The sequence below is a fragment of the Theobroma cacao genome, chromosome 6 (assembly GCF_053813885.1).
Source record: "Theobroma cacao isolate CCN51 chromosome 6, ASM5381388v1, whole genome shotgun sequence".
NCBI classification, from domain to species: Eukaryota; Viridiplantae; Streptophyta; class Magnoliopsida; order Malvales; family Malvaceae; genus Theobroma; species Theobroma cacao.
Window position 1 is genome coordinate 188,170 of NC_142644.1, and position 18,406 is coordinate 206,575.

The 18,406-nt window shown below is 33.3% G+C and overlaps 2 protein-coding genes across 3 annotated transcripts; one reads left to right on the plus strand and one right to left on the minus strand.

The window, feature by feature from the left end:
• The first annotated feature begins 549 nt into the window (after nt 1–549).
• LOC18595030 (acyl-CoA) lies at nt 550–8,431 on the plus strand. 2 transcript variants are annotated; one of them, XM_007022785.3, is made up of 12 exons: nt 862–1,022; nt 1,836–1,982; nt 2,094–2,276; nt 3,021–3,103; nt 3,233–3,431; nt 4,450–4,571; nt 5,114–5,180; nt 5,893–5,943; nt 6,518–6,570; nt 6,710–6,920; nt 7,652–7,822; nt 8,132–8,431. In XM_007022785.3, exons 1-12 carry the CDS (start codon nt 954–956, stop codon nt 8,189–8,191), a joined length of 1,416 nt encoding a protein of 471 aa, XP_007022847.2. In that variant the 5' UTR covers nt 862–953; the 3' UTR covers nt 8,192–8,431. The 2 variants fall into 2 exon arrangements, with proteins under 2 accessions (XP_088663702.1, XP_007022847.2); XM_088807576.1 differs by lacking the exon at nt 1,836–1,982 and having other exon boundaries at nt 550–1,022.
• Nucleotides 8,432–8,953: 522 nt separating this feature from the next.
• LOC18595031 (Core-2/I-branching beta-1,6-N-acetylglucosaminyltransferase family protein) lies at nt 8,954–12,709 on the minus strand. Its single transcript, XM_007022788.3, has 2 exons — nt 11,777–12,709; nt 8,954–9,964 (listed from the first exon to the last, which is right to left on the minus strand). The coding sequence occupies exons 1-2, from the start codon at nt 12,305–12,307 to the stop codon at nt 9,323–9,325; spliced, it is 1,173 nt and encodes a 390-aa protein (XP_007022850.1). The 5' UTR covers nt 12,308–12,709; the 3' UTR covers nt 8,954–9,322.
• Between the last annotated feature and the right edge of the window lie 5,697 nt (nt 12,710–18,406).

Sequence of the window (18,406 nt, forward strand, 5' to 3'; positions counted from 1 at the left end):
TGTGTGGAAATAGTGAATGATGATACCTGAATATTAAGTACGTATGCATGTCACTCACATGTCATAACATCTCATACCATGATATATGAATTACACACCTCAACATGTCTTGATCACGTGCTCCATCACGTTTTGATCAAATGCTTTAGTACGTCTTGTATACGTGCCCCACACGTCCTGATTTCATGACTTAATGTTTCCCGTTGCATGTTTCATCACGTCGTCCCAAGCATCCATTCCACAAAGTGCATGACTCTTGTAATATGATAGGGAAAGTGGTGCGCAAAATGCTTACCAAAATATCCTAAATTCGAATGATTGAGGATTTTATGTTGTTATAGATCCAAGAAGGTTCGATCCGGTGTTAATTGTAGTTGATAAATATATGATGATGGTATTAAATGTTTAAGGGATTAAGAGTGCCTCTTGTGTTAGATCGAAGGCTAGAAAGTGATGAAACAAAGGAGAACATATCAGTCCTTAAAAGTGAAAGTATTGATACTTGACTTATAAAATAGGAAAGCAGTGACGAGTGTCGTGTCTCATACTTCGAATCTCGGATACATATTTCGAGTTTAGTGGTACCCTAAAATCGATTTTCTGAAACCTTAGAACCGGTTTTTTGAAACCCCAAAATTAGTTTAGTGAAACTCTAAAACTGATATTGGAAACCTTAAAATCGACTCAAAAATCCAGTTAAGTCAGACAAGAGTAAATCGCCATCGCAGCTCCATTCCGCCTTCCTCCCGCATTATATCCCCGCCATGAGATCAAAAAGGAGAGAAAAAAAAATAAAGAAAATGTATGTTGGTGAAGGCTACCACGCGTCAGCAAAATAACCTTATTTATTTAATATATACATATATGATAATTAAATGGATGGATATTTCTTATTGGCAAAGGCGAAGTGAGGTACAAGTTAGAAGTCGAGCGTTGAGAGTGTGGGAGCGGGCATGGCAGCAGCAGCAGTACTCAGCTACTGCAAGCCTTCGCCATTTATTGGCCAATTTCCTTCCAGCTTTGTAAGTTTCATTCTCCTTTATTTTAATTGGAGTGGTTTTTCGCCTTCTATATATATATATTTCATGTCATTGAATTAGTCTGGTTGTAAAATTGTTGGCTGCTAGTTGTAGTTTGCTGAGTGATCATTAAATTCTTCAATAAGAAAGACAAGCAGAGCTGCCCATCCATCATTTACTTCATTATAGTATTCGCATGTTAGAGGTTTGAATTTGATGATAATTTGTTCCATATTTTCTTTTGCCTTTTTCGTCAATAAGAAGAGATTAGGATAGAACATGCTATCCAATTTGGCTCACTAACTGTTTCTTTCTGGGATTTGATCAGCTGCAGTTCCCATGGAATTATGTTCTTTTATAGTTTTTCCTTTTTTCCATTAGTGATAACTTTAGGCTACATTTGCCTAGTAATAAGGGTTTTGTTGATGCCTCGTTGACTACAAAAGCTCTATTGGCAAGGGATGCTCTAGTATGCTAAAGCATTTCCAATAGTGCAAGCTCTCGAAAGACTCTTGGTCTCTAGTATTCTAAGGCATTGCCAAGTACGTTTTCTCAGTTTCCATGGTCTTGAAAGATTTGTGTTTCTTAAAAATTTATTCTTTAGGTCAAGGAAGGTTCCAATTAAGAGGCCAAGAACCTTTATAGAGCATGCACTTATGCCACATCATTTTGGTTAAGAAAATGGTTATTCCAATTGATAAGAACATTACCAAGTTTATTTTGCTCCCACCATCTCCTAATTTTCTTGCCGCATTACATTAGGTCCATTGATGAATTTACTGATACATTAGGTCCATTTGTTTATTGAAATTGCAGGGGAAGTCAGTATCTTCACAAAGCTTTGAAATCTCAACGCAGGCATCTAGAGTCACTGCACTATTTTGGGGATCTAAGAAATCTGTGAAGTCTCAACCTTTAGATTCTTCATTGGGGGATTTCACTTTGATAGGGGCAGGAACAGAGGTGTTCTTATCTGACATCTTGTAGAAACTAAATAAGTCGGAATTTTCTTTACGTAGTAGTATCAAGCACCTGGTACTGCAGCTAACGTCAACTTATTATTTCTAACTTCAGGAAGCTACGGGGAACCAGGCAAGAGGCAAGAAGATATCGGTCTCTATTATTTCTTCAATCATGGAGGTTTCACCACATGAATGGGATGCGTGCACTCTGGACGCTACAGGTCCTGAGAAGTTTAATCCATTTCTTACTCATGGTTTCCTTTCAAGTTTGGAGGAAACAGGTTGTGCAGTGAAGGTTAAGGATCATAGCTCTGTAAATGCTTAATAAGTTCTTTGTCCATTTTTACTATAATGCCGTTTGACCATCATATTGGAATGCAGGCCCTGTCTTTTTTTTAATTTAGGCTCATTAATTTTCTTCTTCATTTCCAATTGTGAATGCAATTCAAAATGAGGTTACTGTGTGACCTATCTGCATCGCACCATGTTTATTTGGAAACTGTGTGGTATCTGTATAAGATAACTGAGCAAGTTCAAGTTGAATTGGTTTTTTACGTGAAGGAAAATAAATGTCATTGTTTACATCAAGTAACTAATTAAAGTGATGAAAAAAATTCTTTATCTGTATGGGTATGCCATGAATCAGTTCAGAAAGTTCATACCTGCAAGTATCCTGTTCATAGTTGAGTTATGAGTTAGTACTGCATTTAAACATGCATTCAGGCCATTTCCCACTCCCCCATTCACCCGCACAATGATTTAATAACTCTTTAAAGTACACTGCTGTTCTTGCAGCGATTCATTTTAGAGTAATGGTGCATGCATTACTGGGGATTGCATGAGCTATATTTTGTCTTTCTTGTTGTTGGCCCATTTATCCTACATTGTAACTGTCACAAGGAATTATTCCTTTATATGTGAGAAATATGCAGCTCGGCTCTGTCACCTTTAGTTAAATAATTGAGACCTTTAGTTAAATAATTGAGACACATAAGCTTAAACTCCATATTTTTTAAAGTTTTTATGTAAAAATTTTCAGGAAACAGGATGGATGCCAAGCCATGTCGTTGCTAATGATGAATCTGAAAATATTTTAGGTGTTGTTCCACTCTATCTTAAAAGGTTTAGCATCTATTATGCTGTCCGTATTGAACATGCTAATGCAGTTTCTATACTATATTTCTTAAAATTTTTTGTTTACCTACTTCATTGGTTGGCCATTTTCTCATCTTTTCTAATGTGGATTTGCAGCCATTCCTACGGTGAATTTGTTTTTGATCATTCTTGGGCAGATGCCTACTATAGTTTTGGATCAAGATATTACCCAAAGTTCCAATGTTGTGTGCCTTTCACTCCAGTGACTGGGCCTAGGATTTTAATCCGCAATACTTCATTCAAAGATCAAGTTTTTGACATTATAGTCTCTGCTCTGAAGGATCTGACAGCCAAGGTAGTGGAGGAATCGCATCATTCTTTTGCTGAGTGCATTACTTATCACAAGTTTGCATGCCAAACCATATCCAATCATTTGTTTTGCTCATAAAGCATTTTGTGTTGTTTCTCACATTCATGAGATACTCAAGGATAATTGGTATAAGATTGAGCCTTTCGTCTTTCTTTCCTCTTTTTTGAGGTACAATGATGGATTTATATATTTTCCGTTCTGCATCAACCAAATCATATTTATACCAGAATCCAATTATCCAGTTTTAATAAAAAAAAATGCAGATCTATCAATTTTCTTGCAAATCATGAACTTTCCAATGGGCCAACATTTTCTAAATGTGTACTCAGATACAAATTTTTGTCAAACATGCCAGAGAAATTATTCTGGAGTTCTAGTGGGCCTGGTTAGTTAAAACTTGGTCTTGTTAATGTGATAGGAATCAATGTGACCATTCTAGTTCTAAGAAACACCATCATTGTCATTGTGCTATTCCAAATTTTGATATTAGATTGGAAATGTTGAAGGAGAGCCCTAAAGTAAAAATGGTTAGGAGATATTATGCCAGTTTGCTGAAGCTGCAGATTGCCTTAAATATGGAAAAACTACCTTACAGTTCCAGAGAACTCAAAGAGCCAATGCAACTACCTGCTTCCATTGGCAGATGGCCTTTGCCTAGACCGACCCACAGGATAGAAGAATAGAGGAAAAATATTTGAAACAAGCAGTTAAATGCTATTAATGAATGGGGCATAATGGGAAAATTATAGGAGGAAGAGATCTGCATGAACAAGACAACCAAGACTATCTAAAGCAATGCAGAGCACCATGACAACTGTTTGTTGCACAGTTTAATTAAATATTAAGCCATATTGCAATATGAGGCCTCCACGTTCAACCTTCTGTTTTTGTTCTTTCTTTTGCACTGTGCGAGTTATTTTTTTCTTGCAACCACAAGAATAAAGATCTTGTTTTTAAATTCCAATATGCTACCCCCTTAATGCAATTTAATCTCTTTTGACAGTCTCAAGTTTCCTCTCTGCACATTACCTTTCCATCTGAAACCGAGTGGGAAAAATTGAAGGATAAAGGATTCTTACAAAGGATTGGAATGCAGTACCACTGGAAGAATCGCAACTATAAATGGTGAGTCCTGACTGAACTGTTTCTTAGTTATGATAAAATGTCCTTCTGTAGTTAAGTACACTGCTGCAATCTATATCAATTGTTCTTTTTTTCTCTATATTTGACTTAATGTTGAAATCTTGGCATGAATCCTCACTTGTGTAATTGGCTGATTTCCATATATTCTCATAAATAAAAAAATATCAATCAAAGAAAGAAATTAAAGAAATTAAACTTTCATCTGCCATGTTTCCTAAGAGATAGACAAATAACAGTTAGAACTTGACATTCCATCGTAGAAATGTAAGTAATTAAATAAGTATTGAACAAAGCAATATGTTATAGAAAAAGCTGCATCAAGAGAAGATATGAGAAATAAAGATAATCAATGGAGGAAAATTCCTGTGATATGGTATTTGTTGTGTTCGTTTATTATGTCAAGTTGAAGCTTTTTTTGTTATTTAATAACTAATATCTTCTGTTCTAGTTCACAGAAATATTTCTTTTGTTTCATATTTATGTATAATTATAAAAATACTGTAAATTATGTCTTTGCACTACAGTTTTGATGAGTTCCTAATGGATATGAAGCAAAGTAAAAGGAAAAATATTCGTCAAGAGCGCAAGAAGGTCTGTATCTTTTTCCAAATAGTTTAACTTAATAACTGTGTACTTAAATCTTAAATGGCAAACTTTGACATTTTGCATGAAATCTTCTTGAGTTGATATGAATTGGAGCATTTAGAACTCATTAAGACTTTACTAAGATTCACATTATGTTAGTAGTTTTTAACTAGTACATTTTTACATACTTCAAATAATTATCAAGCTAGAATATGCGTAAAACCCGATACTTTGCATATGATGGTGTTGATACTGATGATTGCATCCATGTTTTGCGCTCTCTTTATTGCTTAAATGAATCCCCTCTAGCATTATAAATTTTAGTCTCTAGCTGTAACTGAATTTGCTGTTATGGCAATTGCATTTTGGGGTACACCACATAGACCACTTGTGAAAGCTCTAAGTGACTTTATATTTCTATCAAGGGATGTAAATTCTATCTGGTATGGATAGCAGCTAGAAAACATGAAAATGATATTTCCATAGATATGTATTATTTCTAAATCTGCAAAACTCTTTCAATAAAATATTGCAGTTTCAATGTCATAGAATGAAGTCAAATTGTAGGTGCATTTGTTTGCTGCCTTCTATTTGCCTGTTATGAGGAGGTTCTCTATTTGTGTCAGAAACATATGGTAACATGCTCAGATAGTTGCTTCATTGAAGGACATCCTTCTTGCTTATTTGCTTTTATCTGAGTGAACTTTTCTATTTGCAGATTTCTGCACAGAACTTGACTATGAAACGGCTTAGAGGCTATGAAATAAAGGTAGATGTCATTAATTCAACCGACCAATATTTCCAAACATATATGCAAATATTTAACTATTTCTTCAATTATGCATGTGATAGACCCTTGAGCATGTTCTATAGTTTTGCTGATCCTTTCCATGTGGATCAATGACAAATGTTACTCAGTTTGCAAAAGAAAACTGGCGGTTATACTTTTAAATTTGCATTGCTTGGTTAGGACAGAAGGTCATCTGTATCTATATGTCAATGCATGTGTTGAATGTCATTGAAAGAAAGTAGAGTTTGGAATTTTCTTGCAGATCATCCAATTTAATTTCTTTTATGTGCATGACCATGCGCGCTTACACACGTGTTTGTACATACATATTATTTACATATGCTTGAATTAATGTGTTCTGTTTTGTGTTTACCCTTTCAAGCAGTATGAATTTATTCCAAGTAATGATTAATTTGTTCTTTTTTGAGCTGTTATACTGAATAAATTGTTGCAGCAACATAATGGGACTTTAATTATTCACTTCTTTCACTACAATTATACAGACGGCAGCAGTTGCATGTATTACTTTTATTTTTTATGGCTGTCTTGGCAGGCCAGTCACTGGGATTCCTTTTACAAGTTCTACAGAAATACTACTGCTAACAAGTTTGATCCTAATCTCAAACCTCCTTTTGGCTTTTCATAGAAATTTAAGTAACTGTATATAATGTTGATGAACATATCTTAGATTTCTTTCTGTTGTCCTATTCTATGAGCTGCCTGAAGTGTACTGTCAATTTTATAGGTGGGGTAGTCCTTATCTAACAGGAGATTTTTTTCACGAGATGGGATCAAAGATGGGAGATCAAGTGTTACTTGTAGTTGCTGAAGAAGGGGATGAAGTTGTGGCAGGAGCTCTAAATCTCATTGGAGGAGATACTTTATTTGGACGTTTATGGGGATGTCACCCTCAAGTCCACTATCCGAGCTTGCATTTTGAAGCCTGTTATTATCAGGTTCAGATCTACATGTTTAAGAAAAAAGAGAATAAAAAAAAACAAACCTGAAAAAGTTAGTAGAAAAAAAGGTTCTTTTATTAGGATTCAATTACCTAAAACATTTTACATTAAGTACAATCTGGAACCATGTTAAACCAAAAGCAGACTCTTTAACTAAACCATGAACTGCAATTTTAGAATTACAATCCATGAAAAATTTAATTGTTCAACTAACATCTTATCATCCTGCATCATTCTCACCTTGTTGGAGAAAATTTGACCTCAAGTTTTGAAATATTCAACTAGAAGGTTCTGGCAAGATTCAAAAGAATATAAATTTCAACTATGAATTTCTCTTGTCTTACAAGCATTTTCAGTAAAACAACTTAAACATCTCACTCTTGAAATAACAAAGTCAATAGGAAAATGCTCATTGATAGCCATAGGTGATTTCCAGAACTGGAAGAATAAAATCAACAGAAGGATCTTCACTAGGCAACTCTTCAATAAACTCCTCTTTTGCTTCGACCATCACCAACTCAGACTGTAAATTTTCAAGTTCAACCACTATGTTCTCGACCTTTAGAATCCCAAAAATGGGTTGTACGTCTTGCTTCTCAACTTTTGTTTATACAATGGCATTTGGCTTTTCTTTCTCAAAGGATTACCAACAACTGGTTGTACTATAGCATTCTCTTTTTCTTCCTCATGGCATGATTATAGATTTATGCATTGTTTTGCCACTGCAGGCGATTGAAGCAGCTATTGAATTGAATCTGAGCACAGTAGAGGCAGGAGCTCAAGGTGAGCATAAGATTCAGCGAGGTTATGTGCCCGTGACAACTTATAGCTGTCATTACCTTATGGATGAAGGTTTCAGGAAGGCCATAGAGGACTTTCTGGAGCGAGAATCATGTCAGGTACATATACACACAATGATACCTTGAAATAATTTCTTAGCGTGTTACATATATATCAAAATCAAAATGGTAACTGACTCCTACAAACAGTACGCTTGTCTAGAAAGAACCTCCATGTAATTTATCCATCCTAGAATTGTCACAGTTCAAGTTAATTCATCTTTTGCAATCCATCCACAACTCTTTCTCCCTCTGAAGCTTTGTTTCAAGAATAGCCAATTACTTGCATTACTTCATGGAAGCTCTAGCTTTTTTTTGCAGTTGCTAGTGGTAACTTGATGTTTGTAAATTCGAACCCTTCATTTGCAGGTTAGGCTGGTTATGAAACTATTAAACGATTCTGGTCCCTTTAAGGAGGGTATACACTAAACGAGGTGCTGCTTTTTGTAGAGGAAGCAGCAAATACATTGGTGTTTTCCAGCAAAATATGTAAATTGGTGATAACTGTAATTCACGAAATGCTTTTTTTTTTTTTTGGGTGCTTTTACACGTAAGTTGAACCATGTAACCACTTGAAAGCCTTTGTGCATAATCACAGCAGCAGCATTATATCACAAATGGAGAATAGGGAAAAAGTAGTTGCAATTATATGAAGGTATTTGGAACAAATCATGGTCAGCAGTAACATAGGCAACTCGAAATCAGCTCTAATGTATCTTTTCCAGAATTTAAACTGCTTATGTAGGATAATGTCAACTGGAAATCAGCTCTAATGCATCAAGACTATTGTTCCAATTAACTGGTTATGGTGTTTTGAGTTTTAGGACTCTTTGCCTCGCTAGAATCACCCATAATTCCCGGTGGGTAATCAGCAACTTGACTTGGCCTTGAGCTCCCAAGTTTTCTACTAGCTCGGATTGGCTATCCCCCTCAAACTCAAATATCTAAAAATTTAGTTATTTACTATCTCCATATCATTTGTATTTTAAACCTATGAGTTTACTCACTAACCGATTGATTATTCAACTAAAATTAAATCCTTTCCGGTAAACAAAGCTTATTCAAAGGATGATCAAATATTGAGGATTTGCATTTGCAATCATTGTTAAAATTCCATTTTCCTCAAACCTAATTAAGAGATGGTTTACTGCCACTACTTTAAAGGGCCACAAGTAACAGAACCAAATCAGATGAATAGCAAAAAATAAAACTATATTATTCGGAATCATACACATCAGAAATGAATAGCAGTTATTTTCTTTCTCAATGCCATGAACACTTCAGGAATCAAATCCCGTAGCATTTCTATCATAATGCTTTTCTCTGTTCTATTATCCTCCAAAGAAAACCAAAAAATTAAATTTATCTATAATCCTCCAAAATTTCTGCAACCAGCAATTTTCCTGCCTGCTGAACCTATCTGTACAATTTGAGCCAAAATAAAGATCAAAATTGGATGACTATGACAAAAGCCCTGTAAGAACTAAAGATCCCAAAACTTTAAGAATGAATGATAATTGAGGATAAAAAAGAATTTCAATCCTTCCCTAAATTAATCTCTCAAAACTCCATCACTGTCGAGCTGAGGTTGAGCAAAGACTCCAATGCACTAGGAGCAAACTTCCGAGCAAAGAGATAACACGCAGATGTTTGCTCCTCATTATATGAACAAAGTGTCCCATTTTTCCTTATGGCTTGTATAAAACCCTCCGTGATATTAGCTCCCCCATGCATTGCTGGATGAGGACCCCCCATTGACCAGTCAACCCAAGTCACGCTCCGGTTTGCATTCAAAGATCCATGGAACATGTTCAGGAAAGTTGGAATGTAATGCTCATCTGGATAGCAAGCAGGCCTACAATACTTCCTGAAAAGGGTGTAGTATTTGGTGTCTGAAATAATGTAAATGGCAACTAAACGGTGCATCTCAAACCATTGAGATCCTTTTCGCCATTGATAGAGCTTAATGTCAGGAAGCATCTTGCGGCTGTAGCGGCCACGACCATAGCGGGAGGGATCATCATATGACTCAACAAAACTGTAGGTAGAACCAATGAGATACTTGTAGACAGTTGGGAAGTTATAGACTGGGATGCAGCTCTCAGAAAGAAGAACAAATCGCTCATTTGAGAAGTCAAGCAGTGCATTTGCTAGAAGGCGCCTCTCTGCATCGGCCAGTAAAACAGTCCCCCATTCCACATTCTAAAAAGAAGAAAAACGGTTCATGAAATAAAGGAAACATACTTTGATCGGAAATGGCAGACTAAATGTGAAAAAATTGAGTATTTAAGATGAGGGAAGTAATTTCGAAATAAAATTCATGTGCAATGTTGATTTACCTGTCCTAGTTCATTGCATCTTTTGCATTCATCTGTGTGTTTAGTGAATATTTACAACAATGTTTGCCATTGATCTGTTATGACACATAAAACAGATATTCTCACCTCTCTCTCTCCTGTCTCCCCTCTCCCCCTCTCTCTAAACTACTAGCTAACCCAAACAAAGGACTTACTTCTGAGCAAGGTTATGGCACAAATAGAAGGAATAAAACACAATACAGGTGGACAGGTTAGGAGGCAACAGGGTCATATGTCAGTGCAGGCAATGATCCAGAGCAATGTTATTTACACCTTCCTTGATGATCTGAAAGCAATAAAAATTATACAACTGTGATGACACCAACTTGACCAGTTGGAAAAGCTTGTCATTCTGCATGTTCTTACTGTTTTCTTTCTTTCCCATCACCATGGCTAAGGAATTAAGGAAGGGGTGCTTGGGCAGTGAGGCTTGATCAATGAGAGGATGGAAGGAGGATCAGGAATGGAATAAAATTGAGCTAAGAAGTGGATTTAAGATGAAAAAGAGAATGGACGGGGAAAAAGGAGAAAAGGAGAGTGAAGATTGACCAAAAACCATGACATGGCAATGAAACTCCAGGAAAATTTAGCCCACCCAATTCGATATGGTGGTCTCAACTACCCAATAGGTAAGGTCCCGTGTCAACTTATATATAACTACAGGCAGCAATGAAATTTCTTCCCCCTATATTATTATGTTTTGTAAGGACTAAAAAAGATTTTTCTTGCTTTACAACATAGATTTAAAGGTTTTGATAGACTTTGGATATGAAGCTTCAAACTTGGCACTATCCTGAGATCTACCACTCTGAGGAAAAGTGGTGGAAGAGCGACAGACTCATTGTTTGGACAGATCTAAACATATTTAAAATAGATTCCACAACAGACTTCAGCATCCAAACTCTTAAAATGACTTTTGAGGATATTATTTGTAAGAAGAATTAATAAGCTAAAACAAGAGTCAACATCTAAGTGAACAATCAGGTTCAGGCGCGTCTAATAATAAAAAGAAAGTGAAAATTTAAAAACTTTGAAATTGAAAATATAAGAATGGCACATGGAATACTTATGTCCAGAATATAAACACCTTATACAATCTGTGAATAGCTAAATAATTCATAAGGCTCATCCAACCTTTATTATGCATGAGATTGTCATCATTGTTCACAGTTTAAAAACAATCAAGAAAGAATTAAAAAAAAAAACAACACTCAAGAAAGCATTATAATTTCCCAACTGTCCGACACAATTCACAAGCAATAAGAACTGAATCTGAATCTCACATCCCCTTCTCCTCCTTGACCCTCACTGTTGTCTAACAATTTTGACCTGTCTCAGCAGGTAAATAACATAACGAGCCAACTTGTATCCAAGTTGATTGGTAAAAGGCAAGGCAGGGCACGCAAAGTCCTCAGGGTATATTCATTAATTTTGGGTATGAATCAGTTGTTTCCCTAAGTTTCAAAGAAGCAGAGCTAGAGCTTTATAACAGGAATTTAAGCATCTGTCTGTCATGATGTAATACAATCAACATAAACAACCTCAAACCTGGTTTCCATAAACAAGTTTTGTAAAAAGTTGTGAACTAATCTTGTAGTAGCAAAAAATGAAGAAGGAAATGACAAATGAAAAGGGACAAGGTGTGAATAGCAGGTACCTGACTAGGGATCTGTCTGCCATAGAAAGGAGAGTGAGAGGAGACATTGAGGTGATAGGCAGGAGGAGTGTGGAGATAAATGGAGAAATACTTTTCATGGCCCTTGAAAAACCTCTCCCATAAAGGCAGCAAAGGCAAAGGCCCTCTGGTCAGAAACATGAAGGCCACCTTTGGCACCCTAGGAAATGGGAATTCATTTTTGTAAGGCGCCATGGAAGCTCTCCAAAATAACTCCTCATCCGACATTTTATGGCTCAAATTGGTTGGATGAAGGAAGGCATCCATGCTGAAGCAATCCACTTTCTGGCTGCAATTGGCTTTGGTGGTGCCGCTGGACACACGAAACGAAGTGGCTGTGGAAGTAGAAAACAGCTGCGCCTGCGCTTGGGAAGAGAAATAGGTGTTTATGTGAGAGCTGGTGGCTAAGCCAATGATAATCCCAGCCACGAAAACCACCAAAAATGAGAGAACTTGCACCAGTTTCAGCAAACCCATGTGCCTCTCTCCATCTTCTCCTCTGCCTCTGGGCATAATTTCTTTTTTTTTTTTTTCTTGAATGAATGAATTGCGGAAATTCCAAAATGCTTTGCTTCTTTTCTTTTTTCGCCACTCACCACTCGAATCTATTCATTCAATTCATATACAATGGAGATTCCAAAATCTCCTTTCCTTTGTCTTTCCAGATCCAGAATAAAACTATTATTCTACTACTGCAATTGTATAAATAAAGCAAACAAAACAACGAATTCGCACTTGATGTCGATCGGATTTGGAAGCAATAACAAAAGGGAACAAAGAGAAATAATGATTAATTTGATTAGGATGGAAACTGGTCTGGTTGATGATTTGATTTGAAAATGATTTGTTTTTTTTTATCTGACAAGAGAATCCCAATCGGAGTCGACCATTAAAGCTTTGAATAACGTAAAAACAATACTAGTAGATATGAATATATATTTATAGTTATATGTTTCATTTGGATTTAATTCATTTTATAGCAATATTAATTACAATAAATTAGACAAATCAATCATTTCAATTTTCAATTTTCAATTTTTGTTGAACAGTTAACAAACAGTTGAAGAAGATGGTGACGTGGAATGTTATTGCATAAATTAATTGGGCTCCAGCCCATCCGGTCCTGGTCAATCCAACGTGTGTTATTAATAGAAATATAAAAATGCCTCGTGCTGAAAAGGGTGGCCAAGCCGATACTGTTGATCTAATCTATGCCGAATTACAAGCCCAATAAGAATATTAGGCCCACCTTTTGACTAATTTTTAAGGTAATAGTAAACAAAAATATGAATTATTTTTTATATTCTACATATATAACTATTATTCATTAATACTTTTAAAAAGGACTTTAGTTTATAATTTTATTTAAAAACTCATATACAAATCTGCATAACCTAAAATTTTATAGATGGCGAACTTTGTTTTTTACAATAGAGGAAAAAGGGTCGGTTGAGAAAGAAACACCTACCAATATGAATTTGGTGACAAGTGCAAAAGAATGATGCAAAATCTCTTCCGTGGTGAGTGGCGACCCGTGCCAGCGTTGAAGAGTAATATCCCTTAAAAATATCTTACTTAATTAATTATATAAAAGAATTAATAACTACTAAATTATAATCTATATTAATTAAATAAGTATAATATAAGTTTAACTTTTTATAATTACATATATGACTTTTGAGTTTATAAAAAAAAATAAAAGAATGGCTCTTAAAGCATATAAAGTGTTTTAGTTAATGGTAGTTATAATATATCACGTTATTTACCACGTTTAAAAACAAATAGATAAAGGAGGTTAACATAACTTTAATTACCACATTTAAGAGAAAAGTAGATAGAGGAGGTTAAAATACAATTTTCATTATCACGTTACAGGAAAACAATAAAAAAAAGAAGATCATTTGAGAGAAATTAATCCGAGAGAAGAAGAAGGCAGAAAAAGGAAAAATCTATTCAAGAAAGCAGTGATTTAGATACAATCAGGTTTTAACTTATGAAAATTATATTTTTGCATAGTTCGAAATAAAAATCCCTAAGATTAGTTTATATTTCTTTCACTTTTGCCCAAATTCAATACTATTTTGGTGACTTTCCGAGGCATAATAGGTACCAACGAAAAGATCTTGAAAAGATATTTCTAATGCTCTTTGTAGCATCTCGTTTGACCTCTTAATTAGAAATATATGAATTTTTAAAGTTGACTAAAAATTCATTTTTAATAATATTGATAACCCAACTTTGAGTCACCAGAATTTCACATTCCAAAAAGGCTTGGAGTCGTTTTTAAAGGGCTTTTGTAGTATAAAATGTGCTCTTTAATTCGGTGTCAATGGTTCGATTAGGAGCTTTCTGTGTCAATGGTTCAAAGTTGGCTACTCGAATCTGGAAATTGAGAAATTTAAGCAAGTCTATGATAATTTTTAAACTTTTGGCTTTTGTAACTTGGGAATTTTTCAATCTTTTTTATCAAAACTAATTTTAATGTTATGGTGTGACATGAATACTTCAATTTGGTTTTGATTTTATGACTAAAAACAATTCGAGTCAAGAGTTATAAGTGCTCGAAGTAAGTCAGATGGTTATGAAAATCTAAAATTTCAAAATTTGTAAAAATTCATTTTTAATTATTTCAAAAATTATTCTTGACCTATATTCAACTTATTTTGATAGAAAATTCAAAAATTTAAGTTATTTGATTTTAATTAATTTTTTTATTAATAAATGTTTATTTAAAAAATTATTTTTAAATTGACAGATTTCGAAAATTTTGTTAACAATATTCAAGAGTCAAGATTTAATTAGCATTTGATGTATTTCCATCAAACCTCATATGTGTTACTGATTTCAACTTTTGAGCTTCTAAGTTTTGAATGTTTTTATGTATTTATAAATTATTAAAGAAAATCAATTTTTAGTTTTAATCAAAATTAGTTTTGATTAGCGAAAGAGATGCTACACCCTAAATGCTTTAGAATAACTAAGGAGTCATAGTTCGTTTTGATAAGTTAGCAGTGTTGGTTACTAACTTTGAATATTTTGAATTAACAGGCTTCAAGAGGATTCTAATTCTTTGTCTTTTGGTTTTGATTTAACGAATCAAATTAGTGACTGATATTTTTTCAGTATTTTCACACACTTAAAATTAGCCACAATGTGATTTTTACACTTGTGTATAATATTTTGTCCTATGGTTTGTTAAATTGGGTGAGCATGCTAATAAATGTAAGTAAATATGATCTCTATGCTGAATTTTGAAATATGATTTCAATTTTGTTCTGGAATATGATTTTTATTAATGTATGCATATATGACTATCTTTGTGAATATTGAGTTTGAAACAATTATGTTTTTGATATGCATGAGATATGTTTTGACAAAATGAATACATTATTTTGTAAAATTTGGATAATTTAAAAATATATGTTTCCGTTTTATTTCCTAGTATGATTATGCTCTGACTCTACCAATGGGGTTAAATGTTGGTCATGTTGACATGCATTCTGTGATTAGAGATCGATCTCCCAACCTCACCACCAATTACAGAATAGTGGTATTTGTGATACCTGTTTAGTGCAGCCAATGATTGGTTTTGATATACTTCCAACCCGTGCCATTGAATTTAATTATGGTTCTGATTTTGACTTGTGCCACTAGGTAAATTGTGGTTTTATTTCTTATCATGCCACAGGCGTTAAATGTGGTCATAACATGTTACAGGAGATCAATAAAATATGAAATTAGTGTGAATTATGTTTTGTTATATTATCTAAAAGTTTCAAAATTTTGTTAGCTATGTTATCTGAAGTGAAATTATATTGACTTTTATTATTTTAAAGCAAAATTTTGAAATATATGATTCTGAATGAGATTACCCAAAATTTTGTTTTGATACTTATATGTGTATTAATAGTTTCAGCCTAAATTTTTTTAGCATGCTTAATCCGGCTGATAGGATGTCAGTTATTTGCTTAGTGGTTGTACTCATTCCACTAATTCTCATGATTTTACAAATTTCAATATCTTTGCATGTTTGGGAGTTATACTTGCTTGGCAAGAGTTTTGGTTAGCAAGATTAACGTATACCCTTGGATAATTATAAGCTTTGATATGAGTATTCAATTTTTAGTTTGTTAAGTAGATGTTAACTAAATGAGAAATGTGTATCTTTTGAAAAATTATATTTTAATATTATATTTGGAGACTGGAGAATTTGTAAAGTGTAAATTTTGAAGAGAGTGTGAAGATAGTACATTTGTTTAGCATGATATTTGTTGCCTTACATGCTTATGGGATTTGTTTCATAAGTACGTGGAGTCTGTTATGTCCTAAAACCTTGAGTCTAGGGCATGACAGATTAAGTGGTATTAGAGTTTAGGTTAATGAACTATGGGTTTTGGAATCTTTAGTTGAATTGATATTTAGATAAAAAGTTTAATTGATAATTAGAAAATGAATTCGAAAATCAATGGTGAGGAAAAAGAGATCTATGGTAAGAAAAGGATTGATTAATTTGATGAACAGTAATGTTACATTTATAAGTTGATGTGATTTCAGAATGAATCTTGATAAGATAGATGGTTTTGGAAATCTATGATAAGGATAAAGAAATTAGTGGTGAGGAAAAAGATTTGTTAAGTAGATAAACAGTCATGCAATGTCTATAAGTTGAAGTGATTTTAGTATGAATTGCAATAAGTTAGATATTTTAAGCTCAAGGTTATTGTGAAAAAAAAATTTGATGTTTGAAGACACTATGGAATTGAAATTAGATTTTTGACTTATTGAGATTTTTAAAGTATTCTTATGGATGTAAAGTGAATATTTGATCATGATTTTAATATACTTTATTGGAGTTTAAGTATTAAATATCAAAGTTGACAAGATATGATATTTTGAAATCTTAAGGTATGTATTGGTATTAATGTTGTGAATTGCCTTGTTTGGTGATTGTTTTCAATCTTGCATATGTGAAGAATTAGCATTATGATGATTAAAAGAGGATATTTGATCTACTTGAATGGTTTGTTTTATTGGAAAAGTATATAAGCTTGATGTTGAGAATTGACATTGTGCAAGATTTAAGGATTGATCATTAAATTTCTTTTTGATTACTATGAATTTACTTGTGGTTAATGTGATTAATTTGTGAATTGTGACTGCAGTACAACTTAAAGTACAATATGAGATTCATTTATATTATGTTTATTAGAGAACATCGTTCATCATGATATGAGTTTTTGTCATGATTTTGTATATAAAAACTAAGGTCATGATTATAGAAAGGTTGTAATATAGAAGTTGAATTTTTATTTAGCATTCTGAACTACTGAAATATGTGTTGTTAAGAAAGTCTGATATGTTACAAATGCATTGAATATGATTCCGTATTGTGGTAAGACTAATTAATAATTATATATATTTTATATTGGAAATCTTGATTATGGTTTCAATTTTGAAGAATATAAGAAAATCTATTAGATTAGGTGATGCTTTTAATTGGTGGTTATAAGTTTGCTTTTGATATGAATTCGATTAGTTGGAGTTTATAGTGGTTGAAAATCTATATATAAGAATTTTCCTTATGATACAAAAATTGGGTGTATAGATTTTTAGATTTTGATTTTGAGAGTTGATAATGATATATTTGATATAAGAAAAGCTTGGATAGGTTGATACTTATAAGCTTTATGGAATGTTTAGTTGTCATATGATAGTCGATCTATGAAATTAGAAGAAAATAATATTCGAATTTTGAAGATGACTTGAACAGTTAAAGATTAATATTTAAAATGTATGATATAAGATTTATCAATATGATTTAGTGCATTGATTTTATTTTGTCATAGATTCATGATGATTAAATTTATCAAGAATATTCTGTTAAAAAAAACTTGTGGGTGTGATGTATTACCTCGGCATAATTTTATCAAAGTTTAGGGATGATTTAACTGTTAAAAAGTACTCTGATAGCTAAAAAAAAATTTGAAATTAGTATGTGATATATTTGAGGTTATCAGAGGATTTCTTAAGTTATAGATTTGAGGTGGTATGTGGTCCTAATTACTTTATGTGAATTGAAGATTTCTTTTTGGAAGAGATTCTTGCACTTGTTATTATAGTTGTGAAAAATAATGTTATGAAAGTATATTTTGCTGTTTTTGAAGTTATATTGAATGAAGTAACAGAGTGCGCAGTGGAAGCATGATTTGGTTAAAATAAAGATTTTCGGTAACATAGCTAGCGATAGAGATATAAGAAAATAGAGATTGAGTGATTTGTATATTGATGGTGTATGATTATTGATTCTGATATTGAAGATATTTTGAAAATGTAATTAGGTTGAGAAATTATGGTGTTTTGTTGTTTTGATCCCATTAGTAAGGAAGATGAATTGTATAAAATTTGAATTGTATTGGAGTTATGTTGCCTAGCCAAGATTGAGATTTTTGAATTTGCATATTTGGAGTCTATAGAGTTCTAAAAAGTTTAGTACTTTTGTAATTGCATCTTGCTTTGGATAAGAATTGAGATTTTAAGTTTTCGGATGTTTGATTAGTTGGCTATATAAGATTTAGATTTATAATTATGTTGAATTGGCTACTGGATACAAGA